Genomic DNA, 20,724 nt, shown 5'->3' with positions numbered 1-20,724 from the left:
AACACTGAACTTGCATTGCTTTCTGAATTTATACAGTTTCTCATTTTTGTGATAAAAAAAGAAAAAATATATAGAAATTTTTGTCCCTTTAAAAACTTTTTGTCTTTTAAAAATATGATCATGATTCGACTAATTTGTACTAAATCCTGGTAAATTTGTTCCTTCAGCTTCAAGATACCAGGCAGGTGTGTATGATATTGTCTACAGAAATACTCTCTAATCCACAGTTCACTGAAGTGAATCTGAAGTGCAAAAGCAATTCTTCCGGTGTGCTCTGTATAGTGGTAGTAGGACATCTTCCAAAGGTTAAAAAACTGGAGATTAGCAACATATCAACTTTCAGGTGGCCTCTCCTAAGCACTTGTAATTCACTTACTCTCCTGCAAATCATTATTCCAAAGGTTTGACTCACTTGTAGCCCCACTTGGATCTTAAATTGCATTTCGAAGCACTCCTATCATTCATCCATTTTCAGAACTGCCATTAGAAGTGATGGGAATTTGGCACAAAAATCAATGAAAGGATATGATATGAGTTCGTTCTAATTTTTCCTTCTTTGAGAGCCATCTCAAGTACAGTCTGTGAAATCTGTTTTTTAAAGATATGTTTCCATCTTGCTATTATTTCAACTAAATTGAGTTCATGACCTTGGGATATGTATTCACACAGTTTTTCAGGAAAGAAAGGAGATTCATTGTCACTGTTGTTAATTGCGACTTAAAATCATTTCAAAATCTTAATTAAATCATCTACTGCTGATCTCCTCAACAGCTTTTTAATCTCTTAAAAATAAGGGGTTAGATTTACTATTGTCACCTAAAAATTATTGTATTAGTTATGTTCGGTTATTATTAATACCTACTAATATATACACTTGGATGTATTTGATTTTCTTTTCCCTAGTCAGTGATAGAATTTTATGGCACTTATTTTTTATCAAGAGAAGGATACTGCAATTTATTGGTAAAGAAAAATTTAACACTTTGTTAACTAGAGTATTTAATTTATTGCACTATTTTCATTTCTTCCCCAATAACTAAAAATTGTCATATGAACTGGATTCAAACTCTAAGCACCCCATGTACACAGCTGTTAGAAGTTTCAAAATTTGTTTTTCTGGTTAATGAGTTCCATTAGGCTGCAAACATTTGTATTGTAACAAAATAACTTTATTTTTCATATATAATTCTCTCTTAATTTGTTAATGGGGCAAAACACTCTCTGTTAATATGAATGAATTACAGTTTGTGTCCCACTTCTGTATCACAAGAAGTAAATTAGCTGATTCAAGAAAGTCGTGGAAAGAGTCATGGGGTGCCTGGCTGGCTCAGTAGAGTGTGCAAGTCTTGTTCTCGGTGCTGTGAGTTGAAGCCTCACATTGGGTGGAAATGTTACTTAAAAATAAAACCTTTAAGGGGTAGCTTGGTGGCTCAGTAAGTTAAGCATCCAACTCTTGATTCTGGCTCAAGTCATGATCTCAAGGTGTGTTAGACTCTGCACTAACAGCGTGGAGCCTGCTTGGTATTCTCTCTCCCTCCCTCTCTGCCCTTCCTCGCTTGTGCTCTCTCTCTCAAAATAAATAAATATTTTTTAAAAACCTTAAAAAAAGGAAAGAATGTCATTGAAGCAATTATAGCATTCCATTTTGGTTTGGTCTAGCCTAACATATATGCTTATTAAAGAAAACAAATGCCTGCATTTATTGAAAACTTAGTTTTTCAGCCTCAACTGTAGTTTCTAAGGTTGCTCTTGCCCTTCTGGTCTTTTCTCACCACGATGGTAAGGGTTGTACCAGCAGTGGAGGTGGCAGTAGAAGTAACGGCGATGGTGATGTTGATAATAATGAAGATATAGTTTAGTAGTTATTGTACTGCCATTTATTGAATAATTCGATGTAGCAGGAAATTTGCCAAGCAATTTATATGAGTTATTTTTCCACCATCATAAACCTGTAAATCGGCATTACTAACCTCATTCCTTAGAGATAGATATTTCTAACTCAGAGGTAAGGCAGCACAGTAGGGACATTCTAGCCAGGAAGTTAATCCTAATCTCTATTGTCTATGAAACCTGTGGCAGAGCTGTTTTTCTTTACTGTTTCCATGAAAAATCTGGACCTAACTGAAAGGAAGGATTGTGAAAGGTAGTGAAAGAGGTTGGAAGATTGAAGGGAGCACTTTAATTCCACTTGGAGACCTAGGAGTACTAAGAATTCCCTTCAGTTTTAAAATTTGAAAACTTTCCAGCTATTATTTAGCACATTCTAGAAGTAACACCAGTTACATGAAATTTATTTTGTGAAAAGTGGCAAGGAAGTGTCCAAATTTGGAGTTTGCTTTTTTAGTTTGAGAATGCAATTTTGAGGTAAAAACTAAAATTGGTAATAGTTAATTGTATATATTAGGAGATGATTAATAACATTTCCTTTTTTATATTTAACTGTTAAATTATGATAGGTATTATGGCCCATATTTAAAATATATGAAATACGGTGTTGAGCTGTGATTTTGGCAAAAACATTGGGATTGTTAGAGATTTTTTTTTTCTCTTTTGTATTCAATTATTTACTACATATCTGTATGATTTGGAATTGAAAATGCTATTTGAGAGTCACTTGAATTTTCTGGTTGATTTTGAATTGTTATTAAATGTAATATGATATAGTTGCTTCAGATTTCAAGATACCCCTAGAGTTAACTTTCTATGAGTCCAGGTTGTCAATGTAAACAGATATGCTTACTCTCCATTGAGGGGGTGCTTTCTAGCCATACAAAGGCAGCAACTTTGCAGGAGTAACATGAAACAGTTACAAAATTTTTCAGTGTTTACTCTGTACATTAAAATACCACAGGGGCACCTGAGTGGCTCAGTGGGTCAAGCATCCAACTCTTGAATTTTGGCTTCAGGTGATGATCTTGCGGTTCCTGAAATCCAGCCCTGAGTCAGGCTCTGCTCTGACAGCATGGAACCTGCTTGGGATTCTCTCTCTCCCTCTCTCTAACCCCTCTCCTATTTATACTACCTCTCTTAAAAATAATAAATAAACATTTAAAAATATTGTACCACAAAAAGAAAGGGTGGACAGTTGAGGGTAACAAACTGCAACCTAAGATCAGATAAAGTATTTTATCATATGTATGTGTTTGTATATATGCATACATGTATACCCTCTTGCAAGGAGTATAAATGTATAAATATGTATAGATACATACACATGCACACATATGGATATCTGTATGTGCACATATACATATATATAATATGTATAAATACATATACATGCGTACACAAAGATATCTGTATATACATGTATACTTGTATAAAAATATATGCATACATATGACTGTGTACATGTAATGTGTATACAGTTCTTTAAAACACTCAATGGAGGTTTATGGAAAAGTGAGCAAAAAATTTCAAAAGATAAAAAATATAAAGGGAAAATAAATATATAAAAAGCTTATTGCTAGTAATCAAAGAACTACAAATGAAGCAGAACTTTCCTCCTACGTGATTGAAAATAGTTTTAATCTATTTCTATTTGACAATACCCAGTATTGTCAAAGATAAGAAAACAGAGACTGCTGGTATGTACATTTTCAAAAATATACTAATTTTCTGGGGTGCCTGGATAGCTTAGTCGGTTAAGCATTTGACTCTTGGTTTCAGTTCAGGTCATGATCCCATGGCTTCATGGGTTTGAGCCACTCATCGGGCTCTGTGCTGTCAGTGTGGAGCCTGCTTGGGATTCTCTCTCTTTCCCTCTGCCTCTACCCCTCCCTGACTCATGCTGTCTCTCTCAAAATTAATAAATAAACTTCAAAAACAAACATACAAATTTTCAAATACATATGTATATTCTCAAAAGATATAAAAGTGAGAATACTGTTTGTACCAGAAATTCTAGGTTTAGGAAATTTTCTGAACATAAAAATTATGAATGTGTGCTAAGAAAACTTTTGCCATGTCCCAAGGTAGAAAACTTTTTGACTTAATTATGCATATCCACAAAATGACATGCCATGCAGCCACTTAAGTGATATTTTATGGAATACATATGGCAGGAGAACATGCCTATTATATATTGCCTAGTGGAAAACAGGATGCGATGATGACTTTTCAAATCAAATACAGCATATTTATATATTTACATGTGTGTATAGAAAAGTAGGTGTAAACAGCACGATATGTTAACAGTTGCCTCTGAGTGGTGAGATCACAAATAATTATTTATTTATTTTCCTATTTTTTAAATATTTTTTGCATTTTCTCCCATAAACATGTAGATTTTGAAAGCAGAAATAAAAAAGTTAATGCATATAACAAGATTTTCTCTTAAATCTTCTGTGACCCTTCACAAATAAAAATGAATGGCCTCAATAGAACAGCCACTTATACAATTAAGCCAGGATATCCAAAAAGGATTTTATCCATTTGTGCTACTTTATCATTGACTTTGCTCCCCCCCACCACCCAGAGGAGATATTTTTGCTTATATTCAGAACTGACATATGAACTTGAATAAGGGAAAAGGTATTAAAAAACAACTTGACAAACAAACAGATTGCCTTTGATGGTAGTGGATATAGGAGGTGGTAAGGGAGAAATAAACATGATCAAAGGTGATGACAAAGTTTGTGGCTCCGATGGTATTATTTGCAGCGCTTAGGAAGTGGAAGAGTGCTAATCACAAGGGCATGTGGATTTCAGAGTGGAGGGTAAATACTGGGGTAGTGGGCAGGAGATGTGTCCCTGCCATTAAAGAGGTATGCTTTGCTATATAGAAAATGGTACAGACAACTTAAATATACATTTATAATCTGTGTGGGTTTTTGGTTATTAACATCTGACATAAAGTTCTAAATTGTAATTCTCCTTTCTGAATGTTTGATTAGGAAATGCGTCTACTACCACCACAGTGATAGACAGCAAAAATGGATCTGTGCCCAAATCCCCTGGGAAAGTTCTGAAGAGGACAGTCACAGAAGACATAGTGACAACATTCAGCTCCCCAGCAGCCTGGCTTCTGGTCATTGCTCTGATAATCACATGGTCAGCTGTTGCTGTCGTTATGTTTGACCTAGTGGATTACAAAAACTTTTCAGGTAAGAGTCATGAAATGTGCTTTCAGATGAATAGAAATTATGTTCTCCCCTACTGTCTTTGTTTCTCTTCATCATGTCTTAGTGTGAGAAATAAAGCACCTCTCAAATGTGCTTGAATGTCAACTACTTCTAGTTTCTTTGTCACCATTTCCTTTGATCCTTCTTTGTCTATTGTTCAGTGATTTCGAATGAAATATATTTCCATATTTGTAATGCTGACCGAAAGCCAAACATTACAGTTCTATGAAGATAACTGATTAAAAAGTTTGGTGGAGATTTGGTTTGGGAAATGAGACTTTATCAATTTAAAACAGTACCAAACCAAGGAAAAAACTTTTGGACAAGTGGAAAATTGTGTGAAGCATTTTTAAGTCCCTCTACCATCTGGCTCCAAGCTTTCTTTCCAGACATTTTCTTTGCTCCTCCCATCAAAACATCCTATTTTGAGTTCCTGAAAATAAAGAGTGTTAAAAGGATTTTCTCATAATTACTTGTAATGAGATACTACATCTTGAGTGCCCATGTGTTCTTATGGATTTGGAGTAAAACAGGAATAACACATGTGAGGAAAGACAGATTTTCATTATGGTCTATTCAGTCTTTTAGAATACATTCTGTCTCTTTGTTCAAGGTATTTTGACACTTAAAAATTATATTTGTCTATTTCCACATCTGACATGCTCTATTGACTGTGAGTTCCTTGAGGGAGGGACTCAGTCGGGTATACAATAAATTTTAAATAAATAGATGAATGAACTCATGCATATCACTTTTGACCACAAGCAAAAACATTTCATTAAGCTCTTAATGTGCTTTTTCATATTTGCACCATTCACCCCCCAACCCCCACTTTCCATTTTCTTTCTCCAGCGGGAATAGAAATCAGTAGGAACCAGAAACTATAAATACTGTAAATTGCATTCTGTATAGTCAGGGATTCCCCTACTTCTTACTATGGCATTTTACTCATTCAGCAATTATTTATCAAGAACCTACTATATGTGCCAGGCAATGGCTATGTTAAAAGAAATCTAAGTATAAATATTGCAAAGTCATAAAACTATCATTTGGGTTTATTTACATGGCAGTGTGCTTGAGATGATTTTTCCTGCAGTACCATTGATAGCTGCCCTAAAATGAGTATTATTTAATCAGTAGAGATAAGTCCTATGATGTCAATCAAAGAAAAACACTATTAATTCAGAACTGTGAACCTTTGCTTTAAATAAGCTATAATTTTGGTATATTGTATAATGTAGGCTCTTAAAAGAATATACAATTGAAATGCCTATAATATAAAATTATGACCTAGAATTTTAAGTGAAAAGCTTGGTTACACCACTCTAGGTAATTTCATTTCCCTTGAGCCTCTATCAGCTGTGATATTTCATCTATTCTTTCCTTTTCTAGAATATCATTCACTTACATTTTAGAAACAAATATGGTCATACAATACAGTTCCAATAGATATATCTTAAGAATTACATGTAAATCTCATATTTGTTAAGTTAATAATTTAATAAGTACACTACAGAAATTACTGTTGCAAGAAATTTGTTTTAAATTATTTTATAAAATGAGCAGCTACCTATAATTAGACTTTCAGATTAGATTACTTAAGTGTAAGACACACAATCTATGGTAGAGTTTCCTTGGATTACTGTAATTAGGAGTTATGGATAATGCCTATGTTACTGGCATTTCATCTCACAGGGAAAAAAAATAGCCTCTGTATTACTGCTACTTCGTTTCTTCTTTCAAGGAGTGTTTATTAGGCACATCTTCTATGTGAGGCCTCCTCTCCCCCATTTCCTGTATTTATTAGTGACCTAACCATCTATCCATTCCCCACAAAAAGAGGTCTGAAGTCATCTTTTAAATCTGCTGGATACCCGATCAATCACTATGCTGGATGCTGACTACTAACTCTCCTGTCTCATGAACTCCCTCCCTTCTCTTGGTTACCACAGTCTCCATTATCGCATTTCCGACCTTGATTCTCTGTTGAGGGGACAAACGCAATTTCTTCTTGTCTCCCTCACCCAGTATCTTCCCTTTGACATTGCACCAAAGGTATCTTCATAAAACATAACTTCGGCAAAGTATTTCCTATTGCCCAAGTATAAACTCTTTGCCGTGAAATTCAAGTCCTTGGCCTACCTCTTTGTTTTCATCTTGTAATTCAGGTCATGCAATCTATTTTCCAGCCATAGTTACTATTGTTCTTCCCTGCATTCTTTTCCTAGGACACATATATTCTCACTCTTCCCTGCTTCCGTTCATTCCATTCTCCTGCCTCCCAACCCCCAGTAGTGCAGAAATTGTAGTAAAGTGGTTAAAGATGTGAATTCTGGTGCTGGATTTCCCTAGGTCTTATAACTTCCTAGCTGTGTAATATTGGAAAAATCATTCAGCCTCTCTTTGCCTCAGTTTCCTCATCTATAAAGTGGGTCTATAATAGTACCTGTGTAATTAAGTTGTTAAGAGAATTATATAAGTGAATATATTTGAAGTGCTTAAAACAAAACCTGCTTTATCACAAGCACTGTATTGATTAATATTACTAGTTGGTACCCATTCCTCCATTTTCTTGAGGGATGAATTCATGCTTAAGAGCTACTCCCTTTTTTGGTGAAACAGTCTCAGATTTCCTAAGAAAAAATCACTGTACTGTGCTTTCATTCCCTTACTACCTTATGGGCAACTGTATTAACAGCAGTTAGCACACTGTATTATAAATATATTTTTGCTTGTCTATATAACTCAGAAACATAAACGTATCCAAGGAAGGGACTGTCATATTCATCCCTGTATGTGAGTGCCTGTCATATAGTAGATTTTCTGGTATCCATTTCCTAAAGGATACATAGTGTTGACATTTTGATTTTGAAACAATTTCTTACATTATGAAGAAAAAAATACATCATACATTTTTTATTTCATCCAGTTTTTGAGCAACTCTAAAAATTAGTGAATACATTTAATAAAATCAGAATGAAAAAATAATAAAATATGTTTATAAGATGCAATGTCACTTGTCATATTTTATAATGGTCATCTATGCTATATAATAAATTACCTCAAAAATAAGTGGTTTAGAGATGCCTGGGTGGCTCATTTGGTTAAGCATCTGAGTTGGTTAATATCTGACTCTTGATTTTGTCTCAGGTAATGATCTCCTGGTTTGTGAATTCAAGCCCTGAGTTGGGCTCTGGGCTGACAGTGTGCAGCCTGCTTGGGATTCTCTCTCTTTCTCTCTCTCTCTCTCTCTCACTGCACCTCCTCTGCTCTCTCTCTCTTTCTCAAAAATAAATAAACTTAAAAACAATAAGTGGTTCAAAACAATAATAAACATTTATTATCTTAATCAGTTTCTGAAGGCCAGGAGTTTGGGAATGGCTTAGCTGGGTGGTTGTTGGCTTAGGGTATATTTTGAGTTTGCAATAAAGACATTGACTGGGGCTGCAGACATCTAAAGATTTTCTTGGATAGTGGAACCACTGGCAAGTTGTCGCACTCATTTTGCTGTCAGGTTAATGCTGATGTGTCTTCATGTCGTGGCAACTGACTGCCCTCAGATCCAAGAGAGAGCATGGCAGAAGCCACAAAGCCCCTTATGACCTATACTTGAAAATCACATACCGTCATTTCTGCAAAGTCCTTTTGGTTACACACGTCAGCCCTATGTATTGTCCTAAGAGACGAACTACAAAATGGTATGAATACCAGCAGGCAACGATCGTTGGGGGCCAATTTGAAGGCTGGTTACCCCATACCCACTCCCAGAAAATTATATTGCCAGGCTATACATCTTTAGATAAATGCTTAGATATAAGGAAATGCCATCCAATACTCTAGCTGACAAAATGTTATTGTAATTACCACAGGTGCAAAGAGAAAGATGATGTATTGGGAGGACTGTCATCATAAGACCACATCTAGGAAGATAAATAGTCTCTAATGAATTTGAAATGAAAAATAAATAATCACAGAGTTAAAATTCTAAAGAAAAAATATATACATTCTTCAAATAAAAAGTTCAAATACTTTTTGCTAATTAAAATTTGAATGTGCATTTTCTGAAACCAAAATAATATAAGTTCAAAGTCTGTCTAATTACAGCATAAAACTTGTAACTCATAGTGACCATTAGTTGCATGAGATATATGCACTCATATTAAAATTTTTATTTCTTTTCTCCATTTCGTGAATTCTAGCCTGTCTTTTTAATGTAGATTATTCACAGAAAAAAATTGTTTTCTTTAATAAGAGTGTCAAATGTAAATGGTATTCCTATGTTGCAATGCTATTTTTAATTGATACATTTCAAACATTTACTAAGGATTAATGTTATGATGATGAGTCTTTTGTAATAGATAATGTTTTTGAAATTTGTATCATTAATGTTTAAAAAGCAAGGCTCGTGATAAAAGAAAGCATATTGGAAATAACTGAAGGGCAGACAGGATAACTGTCTCTGGGCTCTGAATTACTCTCTGGCATTTTAGAAAAGTAAGTAAATGCTTTTAAGGCATTAAAAATTGTTCTTAGAGAAATGAAAATCTATTTTCATAAGCAAATACTATACTGCATTGAGAAGAATGATTCTCCTTTAGGCCAATCTTCGAAATTCCTTATTTTCTGAATTTGGTTTGATATACCCAAATAACGTACTGGTGAGGGATATGTGGAACTGACTTTTATGTGCCTCTTTCGGAAGACTTGAGTTCACTCTACAACTCTGTGACCTATAAGCTAACATGACTAGGAACTTATGTTTCCTTGTCTGTCAATGGAAATAGCACTTTTCTCTCTGGTCTGCAAAATGTGTGACTTTGCTTGCTCTTATCAAATGAGATAAATTGTAGGACATCAAAAAAGCAAACAAAAAACCAGATACTAGAAAGGATATTTCACCTACCCTTCATTTCTTCCTAAATATAAAGTCCTAATACTATCCAAAAATAATATGATGTATCTGTCACAGGTTTTGATCAGAGTAGAATCACTATGAGTGACACAGAACAGAAGGTTTAGTGTAAAGCTCATGCATTCATGGGAGCTGATCAGCAGTCTAGGTAAGGCTATTGCAATGTATCGGGCACAAGGTCATGAGTCAGTAGAGTGGAAGTTGGTATAGCAAAGGAAAAATATCTTGTTTAATGTAAGTTTTATGAGACACAAGAGCCTTCATAAAGAAAGGAAGACCTTAAGAAGTAGTTCAGCCTGAGCATTTTTATGCTAGGTTTGATGAAAAGTGGAAAGTGGTGGAAAAATGTGACAGGATAAAAAGAGTAGGAGCTAAGTGTCGTAAATTGAGGGAAACAGCAAGGGCTGTTCATTCACATCTCTCTGGGCATCTTGGAAATAAGGATATTCCCTTCCTCTGGGTTTAGGGAGGACACCTTTCTCATGAGAGTTTTATGGCCTGCTTCAGAGGAATATCAGCAAGTCCTTTTTGCACAATGTCATTTCTCAAATTCTTTCAGCTGAAAATATTTAATATGCCAAGGTGCCATATTTGGGGTAGCATGTCCTGAACCCTGTCATTGGAAAGGGCAGATGGAAATAGCATAGGGGAGACTGAGGACAAACTGGAACTGACAAGGACAAACTAGAGCCCTCATTTGACTTTGACCACCTCAAATTACGATGATGTGGGTGAGCTGCAAGATAAATTGGTGCCTTCCAATACGGAACTGCACAAGCGCCTGGCCAAGATTTGGAGATGCTGGAGGAGGTGGTCCAGGGGGAACTGAGAGCATGCTGCCGGCTGCTGCCACATGTCAAGGTCAGCCAGCATATCGGTGATAATGTGCTTGAGCTGCAACAGCACCTGCCCTACACCAACCTTCAGAAAATAAGCAATGGCTATTACTTCTTTTTTGCCTTTTAAAGCTCATGCAAATTTCTCTTGTGCCCAACTGTTACCTGGACCTTACACGTAAGGGAATTCTGGGAAATGTCATTCCAATTTAGTGATTTAAGAGCATACAAAGCCACCACATAGGATGACTGTATAATTTATCATCCAAAACAGGACACTTGTGAGAGTGAAATGGAGAGCTGTTAATATTTGTCTCAGGGCAACAGACACAAACCAAGATGTCTGATCAGCCAGATATTATTCATCTTGCCTCTACTTTTCTTCCGGAAGATGAAAGTCTTCAGAAAAACAAAGATGGGGGTCTGGGAAGGGTTGGTTAGTGCAGGGCAACGTTGCTTTCTTATTAATTGAGTCTAGAGGGTCACAAAGGCTGCTGGATGCCTTGCCCCCAAGCTTCTGCAGACACAGCCAGCAAGTTCTTCCAGAAAACAGAGGAGTGCCCTGATGACTTGGTAACTCTTTCAGGATCAAAATTTGTGGGCTTTGGTTGAAATTCCTTACAAACTTGTTTGTGTTATTTATAAAGGGAACAATTTTCTCTCTAAACAATAAATGCAAAAAATAGGATTTCTAAAGAGATTATTGCAAACTTAGGCACTCTTGGATAATAATGATTTCCCTCTAGGTCAGAAGGTACAGGAATAAATTGTAGTAACTTGTGGCTTTTCTTGCCTAAGAACAAGGGTTATAATTTATTAGCATCCTCATCCATAAGAGGGAAAAATCATTCTATGGCTATACCCAGAGGTCTCAAAGAAGCGCATTTGGTAATTTTTGCATGCATTCCACATACTTATTTCAAAACAATTTTGTAAAAATTAGATAAAATAATCCCTGTAAAACATACGTGCCTGGCACATACAAGGCACTCATTAAGCATAACTTGAATTTGAATCTTATTACTGGGAAGTAAGATCAGTAATCTGAGAAGAAAGCCAGCAAGGACATGATGGTAGGAAGCATCAATTTCTTATGAAAGTCTTGCAGACATCTCCTGATGTGCCTTTTAAATAGATTTTCTAATGAGGTGTGCCATTTATCTACTGCTCTTGGAAATTAATTTCCCTGGTTTTTTTTTTTCCTGGCACTTAGCCCAGTTAAGCAGGTGCACTGTTTGTCAGGCTGTGAATTTAGAGGAGTAAAATGATTCAGGGAAGACCCATAGCCAATCAGAATGTATAAATTTAACATTTAATAGTTATGTATTTATGTATATTTATGTGTGTGCGTATAGAGATGTCTGTGTGACTGTCTGTATATGAATATGTTCTCACATTTTAGGAGACTTGAAAAACTGAGACAATTAAATGCAACATTTTAGACTTATCAGTTCTCATGTGCACTGACTTTTCAAGTATAGTTGGCATTTTGTGAGCTTCTGATTCTGATTCAAGTCTTATTTTGATTACCACTTTTCTGTTCAATGTCTCAGGCCCGTTTGGTCCTCTTGGTCACTACATCTAAACGGACACATCTCATTACCAACATCCAGTCTGCTTATAAATACCTCAAGGAAGCAGAAATTTCCATAGTCCAATGTTTTCCAGATCCTAATCAAAGTGTATTGATTTTTCATGAAATGAGGGGAAAGATAAAGCAAAATTTATTTGTTTTAAAGAAGGGTCCTTAATTTCATTGTTCCTACATTTTTGGACTTAAAATTCTCTTTCAAAATGATGATAATGACAGATATTATTTCTGTCACTGTTTTTAAATGGCATTCTTCTATAAAATAAAAGGTTGGCAATTTAATGTTGGGTTCCAGGTTTTCGCTGGTGGTGAATTTCAAGGTAAAAAAAAATCTAAAAGTTTGATACCAGTGCTCTATGCCACTCATTTGAACCTTACCAAACGAGGCTTTATGTTAGATTTATTATAAATTTACCCATATAGATGGATACAATTACGAATCATACCATCTGTTAATATTCACCTTTTTGATGAATTCACTATTATGCATCTTTCAGTGCTCTGATTAAATTCACTTTCTTAGAAAAACCTTTCCTGAACTTTCAATGTAAATCAAGTGACTTTATCATAATTCCTCATTATATTATTTACTCTTCACTCATAGTGTATATTTGCAATTTACATATTATATATTTAATTGGGTGTGATTATTTACTTAAAATCTCTCTTCTCCATTGAGCTGTTAGATTTGTAAAGAAATGGCTTTATTTCATTTAATTTTTCAAGTGCTTAGAAGTGCACAAAGTATGAATGCAATAAATATTTGAATTAATGTTGAGGTGAAAGAATGAATGAATAAATAAGTAAATAAATAACGGAAAAGGTTGTAGCACTTTTTATACTCTGAATGCTGAGTAATGAGCATAGTATTTCTTCATGAAATATTAGTTTATGATGATTCTGATAATATTAGTATTCGCAATTAAAATATTTTGTAAACCTCTATTTCCTTGATTGGACTTTAAGCATCTAAAAGGCAAGGATTGTCTTATTCATCTTAATAATACTGTTGCCCTGTCTACTGACTGACACATATTGTTCAATAAAATTTGTGTGATCTAAACAGAAGTTATTTGGTAAGCATATCTGCCAAGCAAACAAAGAAACCTAAAAACAGAAAAAAATAAACAAAGGAACAAAACAATAATAACAAAAGAACACATGGACTTCAAGACCAGAACCACAGTAGCTGAATGCAGGCTCTGGGGGCTAGAATTTTGGATTAGAATCCTGACTCTACCAATCAGTAGCTGTGCAATCTTGGGAAATTTACTTCTCTGTGCCTCAGTTTCATTCTCCATAGGTAATAATAGTACCGATTCATATGGTTCTGTGAACACTGAATAAGTTAATACATACAAAAACACTTGGAATTTTGAATGGCACACATAGTTAGATAAATTGTAGTTAGTATCATTTTAATTTATTCTTCATGACCTTAAGCATATTTCAATGTTTCAAAAAGATGAATAGGTGTATTTCAAAAAGACGAATTGACTACTTGATTTCCAATTTTTAAATATCATGTGAATATACATAGATTCCAGCAATTACACTAAAGAAATCCGATGATTTAAGCACTCTATTTTATTTTAACATTGAGTAAATGTTCTAGTCATTCTGAAATGGTTTGTTACTCTTATATGACATAGTAAGCACATAATTCATGGCACTACATACTACATTTTAATGTGGTAAAAAGAACTTCAAAATTATTTACTCAGCTAACACTGAGCAATAGAATAGCTAAAGAGACTACATAATACAGTTGAGAGTTTCCAAAATTAAACCTTGACTGACCAAACGCATGTTTATGAAGTAATTATTCCAGATATGCTAATTGCTGTATTAATCCCAAATCTAATAACTCTCTTCTCCACTGGTCTTTTAAGTTTGTAATATAATGATCCAAGTAAGTCATCCAATTGGAGTACAGTGACATTTCAACTATTCTTATGCTACCAGCAAATTAATGCCACTGAGTGTTAGCTTGGAAACAAATCTTTGGAAATCTGTAAATCTGCAGAAAACTTGCTTTTCCATTATTTATTAATATTGTAGCATTAGAACTGTGTTGATATTTAAGATATGATTTTTTTAAATGAAGAAAGCAAATTGGTATTTCAATTAATATAATAATATCCACACCATGCTCATTAATAAAAGTATAATAAGATTCTTTTATTTTATTTAGATACTTGACATGGGCAAATGAAGCCAGAAGTTGCTTGCAATTTTGTTTCAGAATATAAAATGTCCTTTATTTGACATGGGTCTATCTCTAGTAGGCTGGAAATATTCCAGGCTTCAACATTTGCAACACAATTTTGCCAGCAAAAAATTGGTTGATTGGGGTCATATTGGAAAAGAGAGGTGAAATGTACATCTATTTGCATTCACTAATTTTCCTTATTGCATCAAAAAGTTACAGTTGAAGAATAGCAAAAAATAACTTGGAAAATTTTCTATGAAACTATTAAATATTGAAATAGCCATGTAATTTCAACTAAAGTTGCTTGTCTTTAATTTCATTAGGGTTGCATACAAGTGCAGGTTTCTAAAATACTGAAGTCAGTTAATAGTAAAGATGAGTATGGGAAATTTTGAATTGAGAAAATGTTAAAAAGCAGAAGGAAAATGCCCATGCCTCAGATGTTGAATGGCAAGGATTGGAACTACACTATGACTATTCAAATGTAGATTAGAAAAGTGACAGTCATTTCCTTGTGCAGTCAATAAAACAATTAGCTCACCAAAAGTGCTTTTAAATCAGGATCCTAGTTTTTCTTTGGTTTAAAAGCATCTAACTATCCAACATCTGCAAGTATTTTATTTTTTCAAAATTGTGAATCACATGAGTTTTATCTTTTAGAATCTTATGTACTTCAAAAGCTTTGTGTCTGCCCTTTATTATTTTATTTTATTTTTTACATGATTCCCACTAAACAAGAGAAGTCCTGATCATTGTAATCTATGGGTAGTATCCAGAGATCCTAGGGAGAGGAGAGAGGAAGAAAGGGAAACCATTATGAGACAGAGAGGAAGAGAAAAGAAGAATAGAGAGAGAAAATGACAATGGTTTGGGAAAATATATTTATCTGGGATCTTGAAAGATAAACTGAGGTACATTCAAAATTTTAAGAATGAGAAAAAAAATCAGTTTGAATGAGGCAGCACCACACAAAAAGTGGTTATAAGAGCTGCACATACAGGAGTTAGGGGAAAGACTTTTCTAGAGAGGAGATGGAAGCAAAACAAGGAAATTATTTGATTGGCTACAGCTAAGCATTTGCCTTATTTGGGAAAGGCTAGTTGGCTGTTATTGGTTGTTCGTTTTTATTTCTTAACTTTGGAGCATTTATAGGCTTAGGTTTTGGTTGGCTTATATTGGCTGCTAAAACATTAGAACCACTTCAGTCTAATGGCCTCCTTGTTTAATTAATTCAATAGGGAAGTACAAGTTATTGTTGCAAAAAGATTTGGCTTTTAAAAAGGGCTCATTACTTTTAAGGGAACGTGTGTGCTTGGGTGTGTAGGAGAGGGAAGAGCTTCATGAAGATGTGTTTTCAATGTTGGTACATCTAAGTGTTGCTAGATGCAAATGCCATCTCCTTCCTGTATCTTCAAAACCTCCCCTCTATTCCCTCCTTTTCCATGGGTGTTTATGGGTTTTCTAACTTGGGAAAACAAATTTCCCTCACTTTCAATATGCCTATTTAGATACAACCCTTTTTGTTCTGTCTCTTTAGCCAAACCCCTCTATTAAGAAATGTTCTGACACTATTCTAACACTGTGCTGAAATGTCTTAAATACATACTTGACTTCTTAATGAATACATTAAGTTTATTAAAATAAACAAACTGATCTTAAGCATGAACAAATTGCACACTAAACATCTTCATCTTGGTTAAACTTTCAGCCTTAGACTGTTGGCAACCATTTTCTTGTTAAAACCTTATCTTACAACATTTGTAACTCTCTTCTTCATCATCATTGGCTTCTTGTCCCAGTTGGACAATATCACCTTGTTCCATTGCTTCGGTTTTAATGACTTTGCATTACCCAAAAAGTGATAAGCAAAATGTCATCATGTTTAGCCTACTTATCTTTAATATGTGGTTCTCAAGCTAATAATAGGATCAATCTTCTAAAATGACTAAATAGTAATATTTAGAGGAAAAAAAGCAGTGACACAATTCTAAATAATCAAAGCATGTAAGATGAGTTTTTTTTTATATATGAAATTTATTGTCAAATTGGTTTCCATACAACACCCAGTGCTCATCCCAAAAGGTGCCCTCCTCAATACCCATCACCCACCCTCTCCTCCCTCCCACCCCCCATCAACCCTCAGTTTGCTCTCAGTTCTCAACAGTCTCTTATGCTTTGGCTCTCTCCCACTCTAACCTCTTTTTTTTTTTTTTTCCTTCCCCTCCCCCATGGGTTCCTGTTAAGTTTCTCAGGATCCACATAAGAGTGAAACCATATGGTATCTGTCTTTCTCTATATGGCTTATTTCACTTAGCATCACACTCTCCAGTTCCATCCACGTTGCTACAAAAGGCCATATTTCATTTTTTCTCATTGCCACGTAGTATTCCATAGTGTATATAAACCACAATTTCTTTATCCATTCATCAGTTGATGGACATTTAGGCTCTTTCCATAATTTGGCTATTGTTGAGAGTGCTGCTATGAACATTGGGGTATAAGTGCCCCTATGCATCAGTACTCCTGTGTCCCTTGGATAAATTCCTAGCAGTGCTATTGCTGGGTCATAGGGTAGGTCTATTTTTAATTTTCTGAGGAACCTCCACACTGCTTTCCAGAGCGGCTGCACCAATTTGCATTCCCACCAACAGTGCAAGAGGGTTCCCGTTTCTCCACATCCTCTCCAGCATCTATAGTCTCCTGATTTGTTCATTTTGGCCACTCTGACTGGCGTGAGGTGATACCTGAGTGTGGTTTTGATTTGTATTTCCCTGATAAGGAGCGACGCTGACCATCTTTTCATGTGCCTGTTGGCCATCCGGATGTCTTCTTTAGAGAAGTGTCTATTCATGTTTTCTGCCCATTTCTTCACTGGGTTATTTGCTTTTCGGGTGTGGAGTTTGGTGAGCTCTTTATAGATTTTGGATACTAGCCCTTTGTCCGATATGTCATTTGCAAATATCTTTTCCCATTCCGTTGGTTGCCTTTTAGTTTTGTTGGTTATTTCCTTTGCTGTGCAGAAGCTTTTTATCTTCATAAGGTCCCAGTAATTCACTTTTGCTTTTAATTCCCTTGCCTTTGGGGATGTGTCGAGTAAGAGATTGCTACGGCTGAGGTCAGAGAGGTCTTTTCCTGCTTTCTCCTCTAGGGTTTTGATGGTTTCCTGTCTCACATTCAGGTCCTTTATCCATTTTGAGTTTATTTTTGTGAATGGTGTGAGAAAGTGGTCTAGTTTCAACCTTCTGCATGTTGCTGTCCAGTTCTCCCAGCACCATTTGTTAAAGAGACTGTCTTTTTTCCATTGGATGTTCTTTCCTGCTTTGTCAAAGATGAGTTGGCCATACGTTTGTGGGTCTAGTTCTGGGGTTTCTATTCTATTCCATTGGTCTATGTGTCTGTTTTTGTGCCAATACCATGCTGTCTTGATGATGACAGCTTTGTAGTAGAGGCTAAAGTCTGGGATTGTGATGCCTCCTGCTTTGGTCTTCTTCTTCAAAATTACTTTGGCTATTCGGGGCCTTTTGTGGTTCCATATGAATTTTAGGATTGCTTGTTCTAGTTTCGAGAAGAATGCTGGTGCAATTTTGATTGGGATTGCATTGAATGTGTAGATAGCTTTGGGTAGTATTGACATTTTGACAATATTTATTCTTCCAATCCATGAGCAGGGAATGTCTTTCCATTTCTTTAAATCTTCTTCAATTACCTTCATAAGCTTTCTATAGTTTTCAGCATACAGATCCTTTACATCTTTGGTTAGATTTATTCCTAGGTATTTTATGCTTCTTGGTGCAATTGTGAATGGGATCAGTTTCTTTATTTGTCTTTCTGTTGCTTCATTGTTAGTGTATAAGAATGCAACTGATTTCTGTACATTGATTTTGTATCCTGCAACTTTGCTGAATTCATGTATCAGTTCTAGCAGACTTTTGGTGGAGTCTATCGGATTTTCCATGTATAATATCATGTCAACTGCAAAAAGCAAAAGCTTGACTTCATCTTTGCCAATTTGGATGCCTTTGATTTCCTTTTGTTGTCTGATTGCTGATGCTAGAACTTCCAGCACTATGTTAAACAACAGCGGTGAGAGTGGGCATCCCTGTCGTGTTCCTGATCTCAGGGAAAAAGCTCTCAGTTTTTCCCCGTTGAGGATGATGTTAGCTGTGGGCTTTTCATAAATGGCTTTTATGATCTTTAAGTATGTTCCTTCTATCCCGACTTTCTCAAGGGTTTTTATTAAGAAAGGGTGCTGGATTTTGTCAAAGGCCTTTTCTGCATCGATTGACAGGATCATATGGTTTTTCTCTTTTTTTTGTTAATGTGATGTATCACGTTGATTGATTTGCGAATGTTGAACCAGCCCTGCATCCCAGGAATGAATCCCACTTGATCATGGTGAATAATTCTTTTTATATGCCATTGAATTCGATTTGCTAGTATCTTATTGAGAATTTTGGCATCCATATTCATCAGGGATATTGGCCTGTAGTTCTCTTTTTTTACTGGGTCTCTGTCTGGTTTAGGAATCAAAGTAATACTGGCTTCATAGAATGAGTCTGGAAGTTTTCCTTCCCTTTCTATTTCTTGGAATAGCTTGAGAAGGATAGGTATTATCTCTGCTTTAAACGTCTGGTAGAACTCCCCTGGGAAGCCATCTGGTCCTGGACTCTTATTTGTTGGGAGATTTTTGATAACCGATTCAATTTCTTCGCTGGTGATGGGTCTGTTCAAGCTTTCTATTTCCTCCTGATTGAGTTTTGGAAGAGTGTGGGTGTTCAGGAATTTGTCCATTTCTTCCAGGTTGTCCAATTTGTTGGCATATAATTTTTCATAGTATTCCCTGAGAATTGTTTGTATCTCTGAGGGATTGGTTGTAATCATTCCATTTTCATTCATGATTTTATCTATTTGGGTCATCTCCCGTTTCTTTTTGAGAAGCCTGGCTAGAGGTTTGTCAATTTTGTTTATTTTTTCAAAAAACCAACTCTTGGTTTCGTTGATCTGCTCTACAGTTTTTTTAGATTCTATATTGTTTATTTCTGCTCTGATCTTTATGATTTCTCTTCTTCTGCTGGGTTTAGGCTGCCTTTGCTGTTCTGCTTCTATTTCCTTTAGGTGTGCTGTTAGATTTTGTATTTGGGATTTTTCTTGTTTCTTGAGATAGGCCTGGATTGCAATGTATTTTCCTCTCAGGACTGCCTTCGCTGCGTCCCAAAGCGTTTAGATTGTTGTATTTTCATTTTCATTTGTTTCCATATATATTTTTTAATTTCTTCTCTAATTGCCTGGTTGACCCACTCATTCGTTAGTAGGGTGTTCTTCAACCTCCATGCTTTTGGAGGTTTTCCAGAATTTTTCTGTGGTTGATTTCAAGCTTCATAGCATTGTGGTCTGAAAGTATGCATGGTATGATTTCAATTCTTGTAAACTTATGAAGGGCTGTTTTGTGACCCAGTATATGATCTATCTTGGAGAATGTTCCATGTGCACTCAAGAAGAAAGTATATTCTGTTGCTTTGGGATGCGGAGTTCTAAATATATCTGTCAAGTCCATCTGATCCAATGTCTCATTCAGGGCCCTTGTTTCTTTATTGACCGTGTGTCTAGATGATCTATCCATTTCTGTAAGTGGGGTGTTAAAGTCCCCTGCAATTACCACATTCTTATCAATAAGGTTGCTTGTGTTTATGAGTAATTGTTTTATATATTTGGGGGCTCCGGTATTCGGCGCATAGACATTTATAATTGTTAGCTCTTCCTGATGGATAGACCCTGTCACTATTATATAATGTCCTTCTTCATCTCTTGTTACAGCCTTTAATTTAAAGTCTAGTTTGTCTGATATAAGTATGGCTACTCCAGCTTTCTTTTGGCTTCCAGTAGCATGATAAATAGTTCTCCATCCCCTCACTCTCAATCTAAAGGTGTCCTCATGTCTAAAATGAGTCTCTTGTAGACAGCAAATAGATGGGTCTTGTTTTTTTATCCATTCTGATACTCTATGTCTTTTGGTTGGTGCATTTAATCCATTTACATTCAGTGTTATTCTA

The 20,724-nt window shown here is 35.4% G+C and overlaps 1 protein-coding gene across 2 annotated transcripts in view; it reads left to right on the top strand.

The window, feature by feature from the left end:
- TRDN (triadin) overlaps nucleotides 1-20,724 on the top strand; it is a 403,209-nt gene that overhangs the window by 43,126 nt on the left and 339,359 nt on the right. For both annotated transcript variants that reach the window (XM_040474537.1, XM_040474536.1), the window contains exon 2: nucleotides 4,896-5,105. In XM_040474537.1, coding sequence (XP_040330471.1) covers nucleotides 4,896-5,105 — 210 coding nt within the window. The remainder of the gene's footprint in view (nucleotides 1-4,895; nucleotides 5,106-20,724) is intronic.

The sequence above is a fragment of the Herpailurus yagouaroundi genome, unplaced genomic scaffold (assembly GCF_014898765.1).
Source record: "Herpailurus yagouaroundi ecotype Mexico unplaced genomic scaffold, PumYag 139, whole genome shotgun sequence".
In the NCBI taxonomy this organism is placed as follows: Eukaryota; Metazoa; Chordata; class Mammalia; order Carnivora; family Felidae; genus Herpailurus; species Herpailurus yagouaroundi.
The sequence above is the reverse complement of the archived record's forward strand: the minus strand, read 5'-3'. Positions and strand labels throughout refer to the sequence as shown.